Source organism: Colossoma macropomum, unplaced genomic scaffold, assembly GCF_904425465.1.
Source record: "Colossoma macropomum unplaced genomic scaffold, Colossoma_macropomum, whole genome shotgun sequence".
NCBI lineage: Eukaryota > Metazoa > Chordata > Actinopteri > Characiformes > Serrasalmidae > Colossoma > Colossoma macropomum.
In genome coordinates, this window is record NW_023494894.1 from 893,656 (window position 1) to 917,161 (window position 23,506).

At 36.8% G+C, this 23,506-nt stretch overlaps 3 protein-coding genes across 5 annotated transcripts in view; 2 read left to right on the top strand and 1 right to left on the bottom strand.

Moving 5' to 3' along the window:
- The window catches only part of ptprh (protein tyrosine phosphatase receptor type H), a 24,484-nt gene extending 13,179 nt beyond the window's left edge, over positions 1 to 11,305 (top strand). The window contains exons 6-19 of the mRNA XM_036560625.1: positions 230 to 496; positions 863 to 1,129; positions 1,522 to 1,788; positions 4,181 to 4,435; positions 4,518 to 4,611; positions 5,088 to 5,144; positions 5,256 to 5,337; positions 5,658 to 5,748; positions 5,911 to 5,984; positions 8,145 to 8,282; positions 8,513 to 8,635; positions 8,835 to 8,995; positions 9,222 to 9,357; positions 10,689 to 11,305. Coding sequence (XP_036416518.1) covers positions 230 to 496; positions 863 to 1,129; positions 1,522 to 1,788; positions 4,181 to 4,435; positions 4,518 to 4,611; positions 5,088 to 5,144; positions 5,256 to 5,337; positions 5,658 to 5,748; positions 5,911 to 5,984; positions 8,145 to 8,282; positions 8,513 to 8,635; positions 8,835 to 8,995; positions 9,222 to 9,357; positions 10,689 to 10,835 — 2,159 coding nt within the window. The 3' untranslated portion in view covers positions 10,836 to 11,305. The remainder of the gene's footprint in view (positions 1 to 229; positions 497 to 862; positions 1,130 to 1,521; positions 1,789 to 4,180; positions 4,436 to 4,517; positions 4,612 to 5,087; positions 5,145 to 5,255; positions 5,338 to 5,657; positions 5,749 to 5,910; positions 5,985 to 8,144; positions 8,283 to 8,512; positions 8,636 to 8,834; positions 8,996 to 9,221; positions 9,358 to 10,688) is intronic.
- si:dkey-197c15.6 (putative nuclease HARBI1) lies at positions 11,050 to 13,996 on the bottom strand. Its single transcript, XM_036560626.1, has 2 exons — positions 13,036 to 13,996; positions 11,050 to 12,877 (listed from the first exon to the last, which is right to left on the bottom strand). Exons 1-2 carry the CDS (start codon positions 13,763 to 13,765, stop codon positions 12,423 to 12,425), a joined length of 1,185 nt encoding a protein of 394 aa, XP_036416519.1. The 5' UTR covers positions 13,766 to 13,996; the 3' UTR covers positions 11,050 to 12,422.
- Positions 13,989 to 18,404, top strand: LOC118800421. 3 transcript variants are annotated; one of them, XM_036560627.1, is made up of 7 exons: positions 13,989 to 14,665; positions 15,078 to 15,389; positions 16,460 to 16,489; positions 16,574 to 16,645; positions 17,230 to 17,634; positions 17,732 to 17,791; positions 17,936 to 18,404. In XM_036560627.1, exons 1-7 carry the CDS (start codon positions 14,644 to 14,646, stop codon positions 17,974 to 17,976), a joined length of 942 nt encoding a protein of 313 aa, XP_036416520.1. In that variant the 5' UTR covers positions 13,989 to 14,643; the 3' UTR covers positions 17,977 to 18,404. The 3 variants fall into 3 exon arrangements, with proteins under 3 accessions (XP_036416520.1, XP_036416521.1, XP_036416522.1); XM_036560628.1 differs by having other exon boundaries at positions 17,735 to 17,791; XM_036560629.1 differs by having other exon boundaries at positions 17,233 to 17,634.
- The last annotated feature ends 5,102 nt before the right edge of the window (positions 18,405 to 23,506 follow it).

The following is a 23,506-nucleotide window of genomic DNA, read 5'->3' on the forward strand; positions in this document are numbered from 1 at the left end:
AAAGCAAAAAGAACATTTTTTTATTTCATTTTGTTTGATAAATTTAATCACAGAATGAAAAGTTATTACATTATCATCCCATTCAGTGTTGTACCTTTGTGAATCTCTAAATCAGAATTTTTATTGTAATTGAAATGCAGACTTTATCATTTATTCAGCCCTCTCTCTCTCTCTCTCTCTCTCTCTCTCTCTCTCTCTCTCTCTCTCTCTCTCTCTCTCTCTCTTTCAGCTCCATCCAGTGTTGCCAATGTGACTGTAACGTATCGCAATGAGACTGCATTGACATTGGAATGGAACAAAGTGAACAACAACAGCGATTACAGTTACAGACTGACAGACCACAATGCAATAAACATCAACATCAATGGATTAGAGGGAGGTTCTGTAGTGACACACACAGTCTCATCTCTTTTTCCTGGAATTAAATACTCCTTCACTCTGTACACCGTATTTGAAGGAGTGGAGAGCAGTGGACACAACTTTACCAGTGTCACCAGTAAGTGTGGGTGTGTTTTATGTGACATTAATGAATTGAAATTAGCAATCTGTGAAGCTTCAACCAAACTTTAAAAATAGTGGTTTTAGGTTTGTCAGAAGAAAATATATGTCTTCTTAAAATTTGGAGAGTTTTTCTTTATATTTTATCAAAAGCAAAAAGAACATTTTTTTATTTCATTTTGTTTGATAAATTTAATCACAGAATGAAAAGTTATTACATTATCATCCCATTCAGTGTTGTACCTTTGTGAATCTCTAAATCAGAATTTTTATTGTAATTGAAATGCCGACTTTATCATTTATTCAGCCCTCTCTCTCCCTCTCTCTCTCTCTCTCTCTCTCTCTCTCTCTCTCTCTCTTTCAGCTCCATCCAGTGTTGCCAGTGTGACTGTAACGTATCGCAATGAGACTGCATTGACATTGGAATGGAACAAAGTGAACAACAACAGCGATTACAGTTACAGACTGACAGACCACAATGCAATAAACATCAACATCAATGGATTAGAGGGAGGTTCTGTAGTGACACACACAGTCTCATCTCTTTTTCCTGGAATTAAATACTCCTTCACTCTGTACACCGTATTTGAAGGAGTGGAGAGCAGTGGACACAACTTTACCAGTGTCACCAGTAAGTGTGGGTGTGTTTTATGTGACATTAATGAATTGAAATTAGCAATCTGTGAAGCTTCAACCAAACTTTAAAAATAGTGGTTTTAGGTTTATCAGAGGAAAATATATGTTTTCTTAAAATTTGGAGAGTTTTTCTTTATATTTTATCAAAAGCAAAAAGAACATTTTTTTATTTCATTTTGTTTGATAAATTTAATCACAGAATGAAAAGTTATTACATTATTATCCCATTCAGTGTTGTACCTTTGTGAATCTCTAAATCAGAATTTTTATTGTAATTGAAATGCCGACTTTATCATTTATTCAGCCCTCTCTCTCTCTCTCTCTCTCTCTCTCTCTCTCTCTCTCTCTCTCTCTCTCTCTCTCTCTCTGTCTCTGTCTCTCTTTCAGCTCCATCCAGTGTTGCCAATGTGACTGTAACGTATCGCAATGAGACTGCATTGACATTGGAATGGAACAAAGTGAACAACAACAGCGATTACAGTTACAGACTGACAGACCACAATGCAATAAACATCAACATCAGTGGATTAGAGGGAGGTTCTGTAGTGACACACACAGTCTCATCTCTTTTTCCTGGAATTAAATACTCCTTCACTCTGTACACTGTATTTGAAGGAGGGGAGAGCAGTGGATACAACTTTACCAGTGTCACCAGTAAGTGTGGGAGCGTTTTACATGAAATTAATGAAATTGAAAATTACATTGAAATTAACAATCTGTAAAGTTTCAACCAAACTTTAAAATTAGTGGTTTTAGGTTTATTTGGCAAAAAGTTTTCTCAAAATTTGGAGAGTTTTCCTTTTATATTTCATCAAAAGGATGAACAGTTTATAAGTTTAATTTTGTTTAATAAATTTAATCACAGAATACAGGAATGGATGAGAATGGATGAAAAGTTTCATAGAGAAAAGTTTTTGGAGAAAAGTTACACTCCTTCAAATACAATAAACTGTATTTAAAGGAGTGGAGAGCAGTGGATACAACCTCATCAGTGTCACCAGCAATTGTAGTCTCTATTCTAGTGGGCATTGATGAAATCTCTTTAATAGTCTGTTAGTTTTAACATTTTTTTTTAATTTGTCAAGAAAAAAGGAAGTTTGTTCTTTCAATTGTGGATTATTTAAAATATTTTAGAAAAAAAAATGAACAACTTGATTTTACATTTTTACAAATTTAATTAACCTCTGAAAGGATTGATGATATTGGCCTTTATTGACTTATAATTAACAAACCAGAAACAATAACAGAAAATGTAGAGTTCTTTAAAAACAAATTTGCAATATTTATTTACTGAATTCAAGGATTGATGATGAGCTTTTATGTTCTCATAGAGTTCAGTGCTTTACTGCAGTTCACCTGTCAGAATGTTAGAAATTCTATAACAATATAATTTCAACTCTACAAAGAAACTGTTTGTCCATATTATATAATATAAAATACTGTTTCCTTCTGATAAGGAAGATATTTTAATTACCTCATATCAATAGATGAAATGCTTTCAGGTACCACTATAGCATTTATCAGTTATAGCTATAGCAGTTCATCATGAGCCAGTTCATTTTACATTTATACTTTTTCATAGAATTATTGGAGGCTCACAATTCCACATCATGTCTTTTGAATGAAATAGCAAGTCAGTATCTTAATGGAGCAAAGTATATGAACATTGCCATATTATTACAATGACTATGAAGCTTCATTGACGGGACCTGTCATCCCTTTATCAAATTAGGGCATTTTGTAGTGGACACGCTAATTTAATCTTATATAAAGCTGCCAAATATTTGTAAATCCTGCTTGAAGTCTCCGACCCACACAAATCATCACATGCTACAAATGATGGGCAAAAAATTACAAATAAAAATGTTATTGACTTCCATTCCTCACTCTTGGAACTGCTTAACTTACATTTTAGTTTCATAGTTGTTAGTAAATAATTCATTGTTGTTATGGAATGTATAATGAGTCTTGATTTAAATGCCTTTCACACATTTTTTGAAGAACTAATAACAAACATTAAAAATTGGAACCATCCTTAAAAAAAAAAAAAACAACATTTTACTTTGGCTCAAAATTTCATGCATTCAGGATGAGACTGGTTGACTGATTACATTTTTTGCCAACTAAGATTATGTCAGTTTACTAATCACATTGGGCCTCATTCACAAACTGTTCTTAAGAAGAAATTTCGGTAACACTTTCTATGAATGTCACCTTTGTAAGCATCTATAAACACATTTATAACATGTTATAATGTATTCATAAGGCATTATAAACATGGTTATAAATATTTATAAAAAAGAATTACACTGAATTACAATTTATAGCCATGTTTATTATACATTATGAATTGTTAATATAATGCATTATAAATAGTGTTAATAACATGTTATAATGTCAGTGCCAAAGAAGTCAGTCCCAGCTTGGAGAGTGTAAAGTAAAGACAAATACCAAGCTAACGGTGGTGTACATTACCTTTCCCACATTGGGTAAAACACTGATGGCAGCCCTAGTTTAAACTCTGACATTTGAAGCCTGTAATGTGCTTTATTGTGTATGTTTTAGTGTTTCAGTAAATCCTTCAGTAAATACTTCAACTTGAAGCGTCACTCTTAACACTGGAGGTGGCTTTAGTACAATACGCTTCACTTTACTTAGAGCGGACAAATACGACTTTGTTTGAATTTGTTATGATCAGTACTTATAATGTATTATGTTAACAATTCATAATGCATAATAAATATGGCTATAATGTATAATGCATTTTTATAAATATTTATAGCTATGTTTATAATGTCTTATGAATGCATTATAACATGTTATGAATGTGTTTATAGATGCTTACAAAGGTGACATTCATAGAAAGTGTTACTGAAATTTCTTCTTAAAACTCACTTATGCAGTTTTCACAAAGATTCTGAGATTCACCAATGTTTTCTTATTTGGGATTTGATCATAGCAATGAATAGGCAAAAAATTACAAATGCTGTGCTTTTCCTTGGCTGAGCATGATGCTAACTACCTTTGTCTGTCACTCTATTCCCAGTTCCAGCTACTGTAACTGATTTGCACTGTAAATATGCATCTGGAGGCTACGGTCTAGTTCTGGGTTGGGGTCCTCCCATTGGAGAGAGGACGTCTGTGCTGATCAACATGAAAGGCAAAATCTTAACTGAGTCAGGGCAAAGTTTGGCTATAGGGGGACTGCAACCTGCCCAGTGGTACACTCTGACTGTGACAGCAGAATCTGAGGGTATGCAGAGTGTCCCAGTCTCAATCACTTGCCAGACTGATCCAAGAGGTGAGAGAGTTTATATATGTACATGTGGTTAAGTCTGTAAGAATGACAATCAAACTAATTTAAATCAAAATGATTTTTCCAGGAGTCATAGCTGGTGTTCTGGTGTTCCTACTGTTGGCTATCCTCATCCTTTGTATTGGTATCTTCATATGGCGGCGCAAGCCAGAGCTTAGCAGGTGGGTGTTGCCATTGTTTGTGAGAGAATGCTTGAATTCAGTGCTTCACACTCAAGTTACCCTTACAAAACATTGTCTCAGGAAAGGGAGTTTTGCCTGTGTGTTGAATTTCTATGCTGCCTGAGCTCAGCTTACTGAGAACAACAGCATTGGCAGTTAATTCACTTGAGGAGAATGAGGAAACGCACAATCATTTTCTTTCCATTTGGCTTTCCTGTCTTAATGTTTCTGATATACAAAAAAGGTCTAAAAGGTGCTGAGAGTTACACATTGTGTCTATGAGAATTCTGTATCTGTGCTGTCAAAAAAAACAAAAAACAAAAACAAAAACATTTGCACATAGCTATTTGTCCATTTGACCCATAATTGTTGAATTATTGAAATGAGTTTTAGTTTTTGATACAATTAAATTGACGTTTAGAAATTTTAAAGAACATAAAAATTGGACACTATTTTGTTTCATATGTCTATTCCAGTGTCTTTAGAAAGTCAAAGTCATCTGTAGAGACTAAACAATCCAGCGATAAATACAAGTAAGTTTTCTTGTATTTCATTTACTGTACATTTGTAGTTCCGTTTGTGGGTAAAAGATTAGCTTAGTAACTGAAGTAGTTGAACAAATGGAAACTGTTTTTTGTTTTTAGACTAATTCCCCTGAAGAAGTTTCCAGAACATTTTGATTCCATGAGTCGTGATGAGAACCGTGGTTTCAGTGAAGAATATGAGGTACAGTCACACTGTGTGAGTGTGTGTGTGTGGTACAACACCGAGCTACAGGCAAGTGCAAATAAAATCATAAAAAATCATGGAAAGGTTGTCTCTTTGCTTTAGAAGAATTATTTCTGAATCATCACTGCAAACGAATCCATCTTTTGGATATAATATTACTTCTTTCTCTAATGCACTTAAGTCTACTGTCTTGGTAAGATCATTCCTGAGTTTGGAATTTAAAAAAACATATTTCTTTCACTCCAGAAGTTTCTTATTATCATTCTGTTATGCTGATAATGTTTGTTATTTATTGTTGTTGCTTTTGTTGTTTACAGGATTTAAGCACAGTGGGTACAGATCAGAGCCGTATAGCTGCTCTAATCCCTGAAAACAAGAGCAAGAACCGATTTACCAATGTACTGGCCTGTGAGTATTAATCACACACACACACACGCACACACACACTCACAGTCATGACAAGAAATATGTTTTGCTCATTTTTACTGGGTAATTTTTGGTTCTTTGACATTTTTTCCATGTTTGTTTGCTGGGTAAAAAGGTTTTCTCTCCTTTATTATTACCCTGTAGATGATTCTTCTCGTGTAAAGCTCACTGCACAGAATGGTGCCAGCTCTGACTATATCAATGCTAACTACATGCCAGTAAGTCTTTTTTTTCCAAATACACCCAGGATATCATACCTCCCGACATACACTCTTAAAAATGGTTCTTGAAGGATTCTTTAGTAAAGATAATGTTTCTACCATGAACCATGAACACTCAAAGGACTATCTGCATGCTTAAAGGGTTCTTTGCACCATGAATGTGTTCTTGATTGATAGAGAATGTTTTGTAGACTATGTAGTTCTGTATAGATTTTTTTTTAAATGGGTTTTTCTATTGTTACAATGTCAAGCTCGTAACAACAGAAGAACTCTTTTTGGTGCCATGTAGAACCTTTTTCTATAGAAAAAAGTTCTATAGAACTATCTACAGCACAGTCTCCATCAATCTGAAGGACCCTGTCATGATGCAAAGAATCTTTTAATCATGCAAAGCGTTCTTTGAATGTTCACAGTTCTTTATACATTCTCTTTACTACAAAACCCTTGAAGAGCCATCTTTTTCAACCCTTGTGTGGTGTTTGGGTCTGTGGGACCTACTTTTGGTGTTTTCAGAAAAAAATGATGTGATTTTTGATGCTCATTTTCTGTGAAGAACATATAAAATAACACATTTTCAGTGACTTCACACTGTTCACCCCCTACGCATTTATATTACACATGTGGTGTTCAGGTAAACTCGTAGAAAATAAAAGTGTGGAGGTGCTGTGTCCCTTCACTCTGTTTTCCTCCTACATGGCCTGCTGTTAGTGTGTGTGTCTGTGTGTGTGTAAGTGTTTGTATATATGTGTGTGTTCCTGTGACGGTGGACAACAAGGACAGGCTGCCGACTGGCTACAGCTGCTAAAGGAGAACCCTACACTGGCCACTTGTGATATTTTAAACATCTGGTATTTTTATATAAATTGTTATGGCTGTATCAATAAAAAAAAAATAATAAAAATAATGCAGTGGGTCCACCAGACCCACTGAGTAACAAAAACATGAACACCATACAAGGGTTAAGCGTGTATATGTTTCCATGTAGAACCGTTTTGAAAAGGGTTCTATATAGCACCAAAAATGTTTTTTTATTGTTACAAGCTTGTCATCATAACAATAGAAGAATGTTTTTTGGTGTTAACCCTTTTCAAAAAGATTCTATATAGAACCATATACAACACACCTTTAAGCATGCAAATGGTTCTTTGAGTGTTCATGGTTCTATATGGAACCATTGTCTTTGCTAAAACCTTGAAGAACCATCTTTTTTCAGAGTGTAGACCTCTGGGTTTGTACATTAGTTTGTAGTTGCCCAAATAAGACCTTATATCCACTTTTGCTATAATGGGAAAAAAATAATGGAGTTTTCAAAATTGTTGGTAAACAAATTTATGTCCCAAAGCCAACACCTTTTCTCCTATGAACAATTTTTGCTCCTGAATAATATAAACATTGCTACATAACTGCTACAAGCAAGCTAATACTACACATTTAACACTATTCATATGTGAATGTCAAATTAGTTGAAAATAAAGCCACTTCTTCAACAATACAGTAGTTTGGCACTATTGTATAACAACACCATCTACTCAAATTGCCTACAACTACCTCCAAAGCCACTTGCTGACAAAGCTTGCTGGTTTATTGCAAGGGTAGTGTGATGAGATTAACACTCTTGTGATGTGTTAGCTTGCAAGTAGCATATATGTATCAATATTTTTGTTTTTGCTTAATTGGATGACACAGCCCCAGAGATCTATAGCCTATATGGGAGATCTATAGCAATAAAAAGACAGATGCTACAGTTCAAAAATGATTAAAAGATATAGAAAACTTAAAACTTTTATCTTTGAATGATTTAGTTCTACTCTTGTTCCAGATCTGTTCTGGCCATCCTTCCTTATGTGAAGACAACAACTAAAAAATTAATAACTTGTGCTTAATGGGTGTTTTCACTGAAATTTAAATAAAAGAAGCATGGTCTCTGATGTTTGCACTCTACTGTACACCATATAACAAAGTGAAGCAATAATTAATATAAATATATTCATATATGTATTAATATATCAATATCAATAATTAATACACTGATAATTGATTGTTGAGGATTTAATGGTTCAACATGCTGATAAATGACACATTAAGATACTTTTGTCAGTGTTGTTGGGTACATTTTAGTGAATGTTTCATCCTGTGTCGGCTGTGTGTGTGTCTTAGGGCTATGGCAGTTACAGCAAGCAGTACATAGCTGCTCAAGGTCCTCTTGCCTCCACCGTCAGTGACTTCTGGAGAATGGTGTGGGAGCAGAAGTCTCAGGCCATTGTCATGCTGACCAACTGTACAGAGAGTGGAAGGGTGTGTCTGTGAGAATGCAGAGCAAAAGTGCAGTGTTAACTGATTGCCAGTTATACACGCTCCTGTAGTTACCCTGGTGTTCAGTTAATTTAACAGCGCACACTAAGTGACTCTAGTTGGCTATGGATACCAATTACATTGTATTTTTACATATTAATTTTGACTATCACAGAAGTAATGATGAGACCTTTTCTGACTTTCTCTGGTGTCTCATTCATCTCTCTCTGCAGGTTAAGTGTGAACAGTATTGGCCACTGGACTACACTCCTTGTGCCTATGGAAACCTGCTGGTCACTATCCAATCAGAGCAGAAAGAAAAAAGTTGGACGCTGCGAGAATTTGTTGTTAGAGATGTGAGCTTAATGTCCAAACTCAGTATGAAGCTAAATCTGCCATATTGTATGGAAATGTGTAGAAATGTTTTAAGAAAAATAAATAACAATAGAAATTTCAGCAACTTATTCTCAACAGAAGATTTTTTTGTTTAAAATATAAAATTTAATGTGGGAAAGTTCAACAAACTTCTCTCTTTGTATGTTCGTCTGTGTGTAGAAGGCCACCTCTGAGGAGCGGATAGTGAAACACTTCCATTTCACAGCGTGGCCCGATCATGGAGTTCCCAGGGGGACAGATGAGTTGATCCAGTTCCGTGGGATTGTCCGCCAGCAAATAGAGAGCTCCCCGTTTACAGGACCTACAGTAGTACACTGCAGGTAATGACATCACAAGCAGGTACACTACAGCTTTAACAGCAGAAGCACACTGTAGCCAATTTAACAACCCATTAACACTATTTACATATACCTCGCCAAATGTTATTGATCCTCTCTAAAAAGACCAAATAATCAGAAATCCCAGAATGTTATAAACCACTGTAAAATACCCAAATATAATGTAGAACAATATGATTACATTTGTGGGTGATGTGTGTGTCTGCAGTGCTGGAGTGGGCAGGACAGGCACTCTTATTGCTCTGGATATATTATTGCAGCAACTGGTTAAAGAGGAAGCAGTGAGCATCGCTGCCTGTGTACATCGCATGAGGCTCAGCCGGCCACTCATGGTGCAGACTGAGGTACAGTCTATTATCAGTGCCGAGCAATGAGCAGCAGTCATATGAGTTTGAGAAAAGAATACTGGCATAATATTGTTGAAGGAAGATACAGATGGGTGACAAAGCAAAAACCAACTTAAAATTTCTTAGTAAGATTTTGGGCCACAATGAGCCACCAAAATGCACCTTGGCAATCTGCAAGTCTATAGAACTGTGCTGCAGCGATAGAACACCATTCTTCAAAAAGATATTCCTTTAATTGTCTAACACGTTGGTCCAAAATCTTCTATAGATGTTCAACTGGGTTGAGGTCTGGTGAGTGCAAAAGCCATAGCCTATGATTTACATAATTTTCGAACTCATCAAACCTTTCAGTGCCCCTTTGTGCCCTGTGGCAGAGAAACTGCAATCCTGGAAGAGACCACTCCCATCATACCATATCACTGTTCTACACATCTCTGTAGACCAGTGCATATAGTTTTCGCATTACTGAACATTTAAATGCATTTGTCTTGGTAATCAGAAGTTTATGCACTGCAACCCTATTAAAATATCCCTCTGTAGCTGTAGATGAACTGTTCTTGCTAACACAATCTGATCGCATCCTGCACTGACCTTCTGAGTCACCTGACAAACAGTTGTTCTTCTGTTTGTCCTTAGGTATTGCACTAATGTATGAGCATCACAATAATTGAATGTGTGCTGTTGACCAGCCCTGCTTGCTGATGTCTTTCCTGCAGATCTAGATGCAAATGTCACTTTAGTCACTGTTCCAGTTGAAACACTAGCCAGTTGGGCAGTCTTTATAACTGAAGCTCCTGCCATCTGTGCCTCAATAATTAACCTTCTTTCAGTCACTTTTACCATCTTCATTTAAAATCAAGGTCAACTGGGCCTGTTCAGCATTTTATACATGCCACAGACATACTTAATATTTAATTGTATCATGCAGTACATCTCTCTGCATCTGCACTTGGTATATTTCTCCACCCATTTATTAAGGTTTTTCCTTTAACTTATCACCTGTCTATTTGTTGTGAATATACTTTGAGTAAAGTCGTGTAAAGTACAGCACATATTTCAGTGTGTCTCAGCTCCAGTCCTGGGCATCCCATGCCCTGTGCATTTTTTAAAAGGAGCTACTGCTACTATATAGCAACATCACATACAAGGAAACTCAGCTTCCTGTGGAAAAAAATGACAACTTTAAATGAGCAATACTTGGCATGTTTGACCTTACAACAGTACAAACAAAACTTGTAGTTAAGTATTAGATGATCCTCATGGTGCAGCAGAATTTGCATTCATCTGTTAGCTTCTCTTACACTGCTCTCCATCTTTTTCTTCCTTAGTCTCAGTATGTGTTCCTGCACCAGTGCATCATGGATTCTCTGCAGCCCAAAGAAGACTATATCCAGGAGTCTATATACGAAAATTCTGATATGGTCTATGCTAATGCTATGGCCCTACAACAGTACAGGGCAGTTAACCCAGTCTGAAAAAACACACACATGCACACGCACAATATGTGGACTGCCAAAGCGTAGTACAACGAAAAGACTTCTGGGACATCACAGCACAAAACATATTTTTAGTGCACATGGAAACAATCATTAATACTTCCATCAGAATCATTGTAGGCCTACTGCAAGCAATGGTGTCTTGATTTCCTGCACCCTTTTGTGGCAGAAGTCTTATAGCGCTGCAAAGATCTAGTGACCCCAATCAGTTCATTCTGTTTCTATTGGATCGTTAAACTTCACCAGCAAGAACTGTAATTATTACGCTAATGTTGTTTGTTCTAGATAAATATAACTTTGGCCTATTTTGATGGGTTTATTGAAAATCTTCAAAAGAAAGCTCCAAGCCAGAACCATCGCAACTAGCATGCCAGTTTTATTAACATGGCAAAAAAGCCCTCTTTTGAAGAATACCATACTTCCAAATTCCATTCTGAACATTCTATTGTACATTGTTTTCACCCAGAAATTGGCAATCAAGTAATTTCTTAATACATTCTCCATGTATCAAGTCTTTTACATGTGGCCTCTCATTACTGGACCACATGTACTTTTTATTTTCTCTTAAAAAGTAAGCCAGTTTTTCAGGCACTATTTATTTTATTTAATGGATAATTTCAAATTACAAGCACAATTAATTCCAAGTCTAGGCAGAATGTAAATATATATATTAAAAAAAATCATTTTATAGTTTGCTGCCATAATCAGCTGGTTGAAAAGCTCTAATGTTTCCCACAGACATTACAGAAGGATCACAATGAGAAAAGTTTAACTTTGAAATAATTAAGAAAATTAGATCATTATATTATAATTTTTTAGCTAGTTGTTTAGCTACAACAGATTAGATACATATTACATACACAGGGTGAAACAGATCAACTATGTTTTTACATAGTAGTGAAGCATGTACCTAAGGAGTTTCTTTACATTGTAAGTAATGAATTAAATATCTGGGCCTACTTAGAATGTTTTGCAAAAAAAAGGATGCAAAAAGGCAAAATATTGTGAAATCTGTTGCCAATAACCAAACCCTGCAGACAGAGAAAGTTGCACTGCCTTACTTTTGTTCTTGTGTTAAATCTACTGTTTACCATGCATGATTACACACCTATAAAGCTTAGCTTCAACAGTTTGTCAAAAAAAGTGTTTATAAAGAAAATATTAATTTATTAGTAATGTATTTTATTTAAACAATAAAAATGTATTTTCTTCTGTACTGACATCGTCGTTTCCATATGTCTGAGGATAAAGCACAAACCTAAATCTGACTCAGGAAGGTCTGTTAGTATATGAGCAGTGATCTGGAACACACACACACACACTTGTAGTTTACATTAAAGAAGGTCCAGCAAGACAAAGAAATTATGAAGTACCACAATCCAAATGATTGTAGGGTACAAAAAACATTGCTTGGTAAAATTATGCTGTTTGGTTGCACATATCTCATTAATCTGGGACTTTCTGCATTGTTGCAACCTGTTAACTTGGTTTGTTAAACCTGATTCTGTCTGATGCAAATGTACACTCTCTTCCTGCAGCTGTAGAATAGTCAGCAAAAGTCCTGTGTCAGCTGTGAGCCCCATTTTGTTTGTGCTTGTCCTTAATGTTCTTCTCCTGCTCCTCTTCTTCCCCAGCATTACCAAAACACATTTCTATCATGTCTTCCCTTGTCACTTCCATGTATCGAAAAGGGTTCTCTTCTCCCTCTTTCCCCACTTCTTGAGCTGGGTGTACAGGCTCCAGAACTGGCTCTTGGGGTAACGGCACAGAGAACTTTTTAGAGATGTTGTGAAGCACACAGCAAGCTATGAGGATGCGTGCAACAGGCTCCAAGGCATTGGCCTGCACAACTCCAAGGTCATGAAGGCACTGAAAACGGGTTTTCAGAGAGCCAAAGACGTGCTGGGTTGAAGCCAGGACCTGAGAATGAGCAGTGTTGAAACGCCTGGTTGCACTGGACTTGATTTGAGAGCGCTCCACAGGGGTTAACACATGCCTACCTGGGGGCAGACCTCTACCACCTGTGGGGGTGCAGTTTAGGGAAGGGCCAGAGAGAGGGAGGGAGAGAGAGAAAGGTACTTGTTATGGATATTTCACACATTTGGGCATATGATTTTATTTCTGGGTACTGACTAGCTTGAAAACTGTGTATACAAACTGTGATGCCTGGTCTACTTACCGACAACCCATGTCTGACCATGCTGAAAACTGCTAAACTCCTGGCAAATGTTCGACCTTTCCCAAATAGCCTGCTCCAGAGCACCTCCAGGACAACACTTCTCAACACTCAGTAGATTTCCATCCGCATCACTGATCATCTGCACCATTACTGAATGGTAACCGAGGGTGTTGAGAAAAAGACTTTCTTCAGCGGGAGGAGGGGTCACTTTTATATGTAAACAACCCAACACCCCCACCACGTTTGGAATACCGCTCATGTTTTTAAATCCCTGCGCAACGCCCATACGGTCGTTGTAGCCGCCGGGAAACGTGATGAAGCTCGGGGCCATGTCCGCCAAAACTTTAGATATGATATTTACCGCCTCGCTTGCGGATGTGTGCTCTAATCCTAACATATCTGTAATTTTGCTGGGTAAAAAACCGTGCGCGTAGAAGTAAAGTGCCGCTAATGTCATGGCTTCAATCGAGGCAGCATCGTTAACGGGTCTAAATACGTCTTTCTTCAAACGAGATTTAACATAGTCCAGAAGAAAAGTCAGACATTGGCGACTGAGATGAAAACACTGCGACAGAAAGTAATCATCGAAACTGTTCAGGCAACCTCTTGATTCCTCACTGATGCCGTCTGAGTTGCTGCTGTCGTTAGAGCTTTTACGAGCTGGTCCTCTGCTGATACCTCTGTATAGGTTCTCCTGAACAGCAAGCCACACTGCTCCAGCAAAAGACATACTGACACTGACAGTGAGGTAAGGACTGTTTACAGAGCTACCAGCAGGATCCCTCAATGTGCAAAACGTCCAAAACTCTTGCTATTCGACAGACTTTTAGTTTCTCTAAATTATGTTGAAATAACTTTGAGCCTATTTCCCCCCATTTTTGGTTAGCTAACACTGCATCTGACATCACATACTGTTCAGAAGCCCATGTTTCAGCCAGTAAGTTCGTCCAGAAACGCGTGAACGTTCCGAGAGTTTACTTCCGGATACGAACGTTCTTTTCAGATTAAAAGTCCTTGACTATGTCAGAATGCTGTAACATTGCTGTCTAGTGTTTCTGCCGTGTTCCAGCTGTAGACACCAAGGGAGCAGGAGGCTGCTATCCGTATTAAGACAGAGCCAGCTGGCTGAGGCGTGATAGGGGCCAGGCTGCAAAGGAATAGCGGTTCGGGTTGTAACTTAATTTCAGAGTATTTTGATATGGCACGTTAGCTTGAGTAGCCTAGTCTACCTCTTGAAATATTACATTGTTTATATCACTTTACTACTTCTATTGAAGATCGTTTTTACGATGACACTTTTGAAACGTATAACTTTCAGTTTTATTATTACTGGATATATTGCCCCTTACGAAGAGCGACGTTTTCGGAAAGTGAAAGTTGATCGGAACAAAATGGGAATCGTCGTAGCTGCTGTATAATATAATCTCTAGTTTACTGAAGAAGACAAGTTTATCTCCATGCTGAATTCTGTTGGCTCTTTTTTAATTTCACATTCTCAAGAATGAAATAGATGCCGTTTATAGGGGATCCAGCTGGCCTTAGGCTATTTTATCTGGTTCAGGCTGTTGTAGTATAAAGCCATTCCGTTAATAACACCACCTATAAGAAATGGCCGAGTTCGGGGATCATGGTAAGATTTCCAGAATACACACGGAGTAATAGCATTCAGTCTGAAGCACCACTTACAGTTTGAATGCTGTTTGTTCCTCTTCTGTGATAGGTCTGCTAGTTTCAGGTGGTTTCAGATATTTCTTTGGCTTAGAATAGTCTATCAAATGTGTATTAAGTATGAAAACCTATATTATGGATATGACCAATCATATTATGGATATGACCACTTGTTTTAGCATTGAGAGCTATCTGCGTGTTGTTATTCTGTATATGATTTAGTTCTATACCAATGTACCCATAAATTATAGTGTTTTAAGACTTCTAAAATGTGCTTAAATTTAATGTTCTTTGGATGTTACAATAAGGAAACATTATAGATCAGTGTCACAATCATATTGAGGCTTTCCTGCTTGAGCCATTTTTCTTCACAGATGAAATTAAGACAGTCTTTACCAAACCTGGTCAGGACGCCTTCTTGCCAAGCCACTTCTCTCCTGGAGCCGGTACTCCTGTTGTGGAGATCAGGTGGTTCAGGAGCACAGACTGTATTTTCCTGTATAAGAATGAGAAGGGCAGAGAGGGAAGGGACCATGAGGGCAGGTTAAGTTTGTTCACACAGGGGCCACAGAAGGGAAATGCATCTTTGATACTGAAAGACAGCAGAGAGTCTGATGAAGGACTCTACAGATGTCAAGTCCTTCATGGAGAAAACAAAGAGGAATCCACAGTGGTTTTATACATATGTAAGCATCCTTGTTGCAATCTAAAGAACACCTTACAACAATGTAAATATCAGTGAAATAATATTATACTCTTACATCGGTGTCATCTGTTCCAGTCTTGGAGGTTTGGAGTCCAGCACAATTTGGTGATTTCCTTCCCAATTAATTACTAGTGTGCAGTTGGTGTATTAGAACAAAATCACCAAATGGTGTTTGACTCTGCTCGTCCTGAGGACCATAACTGATGACCCCTATTCTTATAGCTGAGAGAAAAATTTGTGAATCCATTACAATTCTCTGGATTTCTGCTTTAAGGGTCTTCTTGCATGTCAGAATACTAAATAAAGATGTTTTTATTTCACAAATGACACACAACGTTTTAGAGTGCCATAATTTTATTGAATAAATGAAAAAAAAAATCTCTGATCACTGATGGAAGAAGTACGTAAATCTAGATGTAAACACTTTCTGTACCTGGTGTCCAGTCTTGCACAGTGGTATGGAGGTACTTTGGTTCATTTAGTTACTGAAAACTGTTTCATTTAAGGTGTATTTTTGGATGTCATGCTTGAATGCCCAGTTTTAATCCATGCCACTGCTACATTATAGTTTTTTGTCACTTGCTTGAGGATTCTACAGCAAGCTCTTTCCACTGACCTTTGTAAGATGCCCACTCCTAGGGTGAACAGTAACAGTACTGACTATCTTCCTGTCTAAGGACAGATGGAGACTCAAGTGTTTATTAAATGAATATGAAGTAATCATTTATGTTATGGGTTTCAGTATTTTTAATTTTTTTTATTTGGCAGTATTTCACTTCAGTAGTGTCTTGTTGTGAAGAGTAAGTAACCACATTTTTAATTGGCAGTATAGGTCAAACCTATTCCTGAACTGACTGGAGGATGTTGTGTGTTGTTTGTTAAATTAGGCTGACTTTATATTTATTATGACATTATTTAGATTATTTAGCTAGATTATTATATTATAAGTGTCAGAAAAGTCAGAATTCTCTGGTAATAAAACATTAATGAAAAACAGGCAAACAAAACAATAGGCACTGAAAAAGAATCTTGCTATTCTTATTTTTTCAGGTGATCAAGAAGAGGCAGAAGTAGATTTATGTGAGTACATAATGTGGTGAAGTGTTTAAGGTAGTATACAGACTCATTTACCTTATTTTTTAAGATTTATGTCTGGATTTTCAGGGCACCACCGTTTAAGACATGCACTTTCAGACGATGACCGAATGTATATGGAGGCATCTGTACATGCACTGGGTGAGTGCTGATCCTATGCTATATTGTTGAGATGCTGTCTTTGTCTCTCTTGCATTCATTCTTCATTCATTCTGCCAAAATGGTTCAGAGTCAGAGTTCAGAAACCATTTCGGGCTTTTAACTAACTCGGACTTTAGACTAAAATCTTTTTGCTTTGAAAGACCCTGTACTTAAATTTTGTTTATTTTATTAGACCAAATGATTGAATGTTCCATTTTTTCACTACCAAAACAGTCATAACACTAACAAAACTTCACCAAACGTTTCAATAGTGACTGCTTCAGTAGGGACAGTTTCATTTTCCGCATAATTTAAAAACGCTAGGTAGTACATGACTAGCGAACACAGCTTGTACACAGTTGTACACACATCAAATATTAATATTTTAATTAAAACAAAAAAGAGTTCACTTAATTGCAGAAAATGTGTGTTTCAGTAATGACAGTTCTTAAGGTTATACACTGATTTTGAGTCTAAAATTGGGACAAATTTACTTTAAAACAATGAGATCTAACTGCTCACCATGTGGACATAAGGGACAGGGATGCAGTCTCACTTTACATTTTGTTGTAATTTTTTCCCAGCAGAGTTGGAACCACAGAAAGAGAAAGAGGCATCACTGAAAGAGGTAGAACAGCCATTAAAAGAAGACAAAAGAGAAGATTTGGAAGTACGTGAACAGCTCCTTATAATTAGAGAAAAGCACCTCGAAGAAAGGGAGAAAAAAGTTGAACTGAGAGAAATTAATGTGGAAAAGCGAGAAAACAATGTTTACATTAGGGAAGTCAATGTAGAAAAGAGAGAGAACAACGCAACCATCCGTGAAAATAATGCAACTACACGTGAAAATAATGCTTTTGAGAGAGAAGTCAATGTAGGAAAGAAAGAGGCTAAGGTTGCAGAGATAGAAACACAATTAGACAAAAAAGCTAAGCAGCTCAATCAAAGAGAAAAAAACCTGTTGGAGAAAGAAGAGGAGGCTTCGTCAGGTGAGTTGGCATGTAATGTTTTATTTTTCTTACTACTTACATCAGACGTGGTGCAAGGAAACATACCTTTAACCAGGTAAATAAACCTTGTTTTTAGCAGCAACCCAACCTACAGTGCCTATTCAGAGAAGAGCCAGTATGGACCATCCTCTGAGCAGTAAGCCTTTGTTAATTTACTTCAGTAAGGAATGGAAATCAAATTTAGTCAGCATTTGCTTATTTACAATTTCCAAATCAGTATCTAAAGTGTTTCTCTGAGTTTGGTTGTTATGTCACTCTAAGGGACTGTTATTGTTTACAGTGGAAAGAGGGAGTCAGACAGATTTGCCTGAAGCTGACTAAAAAGGAGTGGAAAACCATATAAAGGTGACTGAAGGAAATAGTCTCACATTGGGTGGACTAGCTGTATGGATTTTAACAATCCTAACATAATGTGAAATAGACTCTTGTTTCTGGAGATGCTACATGTTTAGGAGACCGTAAAAATTTAGTTCTTCCATTTTAGTGCCATACATTTTTACACTGGACAGTCTGCATAAAAATCTTTTATGTCTAAGCCATGGATAACAATATTTATGATCTCACAGTGTTTTACCATTGTCAGTATTTACATTTCTGTGTTTTAAATGTAGCATGTTTTTTTTCTAGTTATATGTAGTTTATTTATCAGTTTTGTTTGTCACCTAAAACATTGAGTTACAAGGTGAACCGTGTTTAGAAGCAAATGGTTTGTCTATGGGTTTGTGACAATAAAGTAATCATGCTTCACAGTTTGGGCTGTCATCTCTTATGCTACAAAATAAAGACAGTCTGATATGCTGCGAACTTTGCATGTTTATTCTATACAGTAGCAATTTTATACAGCTAAATGTAACTTGGTAATTTGGTTTACAATTTGTCATGCAAAATTAGTATTCATATCAGCCTATCTGCAGCACTAGGTTGCAACACTGACTTCACAGAAAGTGACAACAAAACCTATAAAATTGTATGCCTACGCTAATAATGACAGTAAAAGCTGTCTTTTCACCTGTAAAGATGAGCTTTTATGAGCTAGTATACCACATGGTACAATGAACACATTAGCTTTATAATGTGGTGCACTGCCAAAGCAACAAGCATGTTAAGCATTCATGTTGTATATTTTTTGATGCATAATATGTTATTCCACTTAAAAAAACAAACAAAAAACACCAACTGATGTTTAAAAAGTCATTTTTTTCAGGTGGGTTTTAGTCCACAATGTAGCCAGCTTATTAAATGCTGTTAAATGTTAAAAGCTCCAGTGATAGGCTGTTAAGTTACTGGAGTTGTTTCAACAGAGAACAGGAAACATCTGTCAGTTCTTTTATGTTGCAACAGTAGGCTAATGAATAGGTGGATATAGACAGCGCCATTCTGTTTTTTTCCAGGGTAACAGTGAACGGAGAAACAAACTGAAGAGGAAAGTATTGGACATACTGTTCGAAACAATCAACGTACGCTATTAGTAGGGAAAGAAATGAGCTAGTAGGTTTTGCACACATAGGGAAGTTTAAGCATGGCGCTATTAAGCTGAAGTTGAGCTACATTTCGATACATAACTGAAACAGCCAGTAAGACATTTTTAACCTATTTTACAGTTACCGATTTATTGTATAAATTAATCCCAACATGTAGGACCACTACTAAAATTCATAGTTTGTCTATAATTTAGTAAATGGGGCCATTGTATGGAATGCTAACAAATGATAACCACTTAGGTGGAAGAAAAAATATCACTAGTCAAATACATATCTTGGATTGCTAAAGATCGTCCGAAACAAAGCTGTCCATAGGAGACGGGCGAATTGTGTGACTTTGGCATGCTTGAACAGTCGGGTTACGCAAGCGTTGCAACAATGGCAGCTCAGAGCAATATAGAGAGAGAGTTGCGTCAACTCCGTTCACTCCAATGGACCATTTTTTTACAGCAATGGCGGATCGTGGAGCCTCTCAATAGTTCCCAGAAGTTAGCAGCAAATACTAGCAGCACGGCCGAGTTGCAGCAGAATAGACCGGTTGTGATGCACTTTTAAAGGGTAAATAAGCACATCTGAATTAAATTAACATGTATATTAAAGTATGTCAGTGGATTATGCCCAACTAAATTAGTAGATTTAAGAAACATTAACAGATAACAGATTAGGCTAGGGTACTGAGTAAAGTTAGGAACCCATAATGTTAACCATAAACAGCCTAGTAATTGTAAAATCCCTGCTCTTGATGTCATTTCATCCACCTTTGTTGAATTTCAGAAAAGGCTTCTAAACGTGATGTTTCACGGGGTGGGTGGGAGTTAAATATTAGTTAAATACAACACTGGGGCACGAGCTTGTAGAGTGGAGGAGGTGGAGGAGATAAAATGAGAATGTTGTTATCCATTTTGGAGTACGAGCTAACATAGGTTACACAATAAAAAGAAAGCTATTTTCGTGATGCGTCACTATTGATGTGGATTTAGAGCACATATTGGAGACTTTAAAGAGTAAACAAATATAAGACTTATGGATTGAGTGTTTGTAGTCTTTGTGATTCTGTTGACTGTTATCTGTACATTATGTTGCAGTTTAGATGATTTTGGATTAATGGCAAGAACCACGGGGGGATTCAACTCAGCCTAGAAACTCCCTACAATAAGACAGCACCCCCCCTGCACCCTGAGTCTCAATTCCCTGGGTTTTGCAATTCTTTACCTGTTCCTTATTTTTAATAAATAAAACATTAAGCTTCCCAGTGGTGTGGCTTTTGATTGTGAAATGTATGCAATGTCACGTTGTTGTTGTAATCTATTGTGATGGTAAGTAATTTAGTAATTGCTCCTGCTGACTTGAGCCAGCAGTTTTTTCTTCTCTCTGTGTCAGTGGAGAAACCAAACATTTTCACTCCTTTCTCTCAGCGATTGAAGCAAGAAAAGGGCACAGACAAACTGCCTGCCAGTTTGAGTTTGAGTTCGTTATAGCTTTATTTAATGAATCCATTGCAGTAAATATGTGCATAGTAAAAAGACAAGATATATAACATATGTTAATATGTGTACAAACAAATATAAATAAATGTGTTTATTATGTCCTGTCCTGTCTGGATGTGATGTATTTTAATGTACGCTTTTTAATACAGATTTTTTCATATGCAAGCCAAACAAATTTCTTTGGCTCCTTCTCCTTCTGTCCTCATAGAGTTTACAGTAGTCATCAAGTCATTAAAATGATCTAGGCCTTGGGATTACTGAAACAACCATTAATTAAAGATGTATTTATGTTAATTATGTTTATGTTGAAAATTAATCTGTTCTCAATTTTGAAACATTACTTCCCTTCCCCTCCCTCTAAGTATATCAATAAACATTAGGATATGACTGATCTTAACTACCATACAAGTTTAAGAACATAATATCTATAATACTGAAAAGTCAAAGCTATGAAACAACAAAAACACACTTTGAAACCATGTTCACATTAACCTAACATGTCAAAAAGGCAAGTAACGATAGCTGTTTAATCCTCAAATAGTAGCGAATTTGACTTTAAAATATATCATATTGTTGTAACTACACACACACGTTGGTTTTCTATATAAATACTGTAAATCAGTGCATTTATTGACTTTAAAGTACTAAAAGACGCAGTTCTGTCGCTCGGTGTTTATGGGTTTAAATTGCCCGCAAAGAACGTCCTGGAACTATCTGAAGTCTACGTGCATCACAAGACCATCAAGCATTTTGAACTTCCGTTGACGCTATTCTCTCTCTATACGGCTCTGTGGCAGCTGAGCTAAGGCCTTTCTTGGCGTCCTTCTAGCGTATTCTATTAAAAAATAAAAGTTTAAAACTTTTACAGCATATTTGTAGAGTACCTACGGTGTGCCTGGCTTCTTTTTTAATTCGGCAGAGTTTATGTACGTGTGTCTGCTGATTGAGTAACATTGAGTAACAGCTCTGACACATCCATCGAACGAGAGAAAGAGTACATCAGCTCGTTGCACACCGTTTCGACGAAACGTCTTTCAACCCGGAAACCTACGGAACCCCGCTGGTGACATCCTGTATAAATAAAAATAAGTCGTGGCCACGCCCACGTTTTTCTAAGTCGTGGCCACGACTTAATCATCTCATTCCCACGCCTCACTAAGTCGTGGCTATGCATTATTTTTATTTATACAGGATGTCACCAGCGGGGCTCCGTAGAAACCATAGCAAAACGGTGCACATTGTTTTGAGGTTGAATGTGCCCCTGGTATGCTAATTTAGTTAAATGCAGGTGTAATATATACAGCTTTTGCAACTAATTGTCTCTTGAATGCCCGTGTTTAACCTCCATTACTATAGAAATCACAAATATTTCTCGTTTTATGTGTACAAGAAAACAATTATATTGATTATGATAAAAGTGGTATTGGCTGTGCTAGTGGCCCGAGAGCTTTTATTTTGAATGTACGAACACGAGTCTTTGCACAGATTTGAAGTTGCTAAAGGAAGTTCGAATTATTATAATATGCAGTTTAATCGTAGTGTTTTTGGTGTTTTTTTTAAGCAAACAACTCTCTCTTTCGTGTTTCAACCATATCGTCTCCTGGGTGCTGTAGCAAATGACTCTATCGGCTTGCTGAACTATTGTGAACGGGAATTCCACGTTTATAATCAGGAACAAAATTGCACGGTGGAGATTTAACGACGCTGGAAAGCTGTTTTGTAGCTGTGGTTCTGTTTCTAACGAAGGACCAGCAACAGGAATATGTTGCAAAAATTATCTTTGTCACCAGGGGGCAGCACGTGCCTTTTTAAACTGACTGCAGTACACAAGAACGTTTTAAAGCAGAGGCCGTCTATTCTGGTCCTGTATGGCTCCTGTTTTAAAACATTTTAAACTTTAATTATAAAATATAAGTATAAAATATAAAAGTTTTATAACAGTATTTTAAATGAAACTGAAGTATTTCATTAAGTGTATAAACAGCATTCTTAAGTTATACAGGTCACACAGTCTCCTTATTTTTAGTTTTATTAGATAATCTATCAGCATAGACTAATTGTTGCTGAAAACAAAATTTTAAGTTGGAAAGTACTGATTCAGATATATGCAATAACATTGAAAATTGGGTGTTGGGGTGCACCATCCCAAACTGAACACCTAGACATGCAGAATCATGCTGAATTGGGCTTTTTAGTTTAGGGGAGCAGCATCCGATCAAATAATCCTGTACACTGCCTCTCATGAAAGGAAACTGAAACTGCAGAGCATAAAGATGGCTGCATCCAAAACAACACCCTGCTATACCACACTATGCAAATGAATGCACTATTTATGGTGGTGTAATACTATATACTATATTGTCAGGCAGTATGCTTTTTTGGACGCAGTCCCAGTCCTTTTCTATTGTGTGCTGAACCTCCTGAATCAGGTGAATGCAAAAAGAGCCAAAAGTTGTTTAATCTTATCCCCAAAGGCCTGTGTGGCTGCAGGTTTTCACTCTAACAAAGCAGGAGATCACCTGATGAAATATATGAAGACTAAGACTGAGAACTGATTAAACAATTAAAGTCAGATGTGCTCCAGCTTGTTTGGAGTGAAAACCTGCAGCCACACTGGCCTATTGTGGATAAGATTGGACACCCCTGTCCTAGGGCATTCAAAATATATTTGTGTCGCTAGTACACTTTAAGTTTGAATTAATCTTCATGAACTGCTTGTTATTTAATGTATTATGTGTAGTGTATTAAAGCTGTAATTTATTTTTAATGTTTATGTTCTATGTATCAGCAGTTGTCAAACTTTTTTAATCTAAGGCCCTCTTTGTTGGTAAGTGCCACTAGCCTCACTCACCCCACCGGTCAGTAATTTCACTTAAAAAAAAG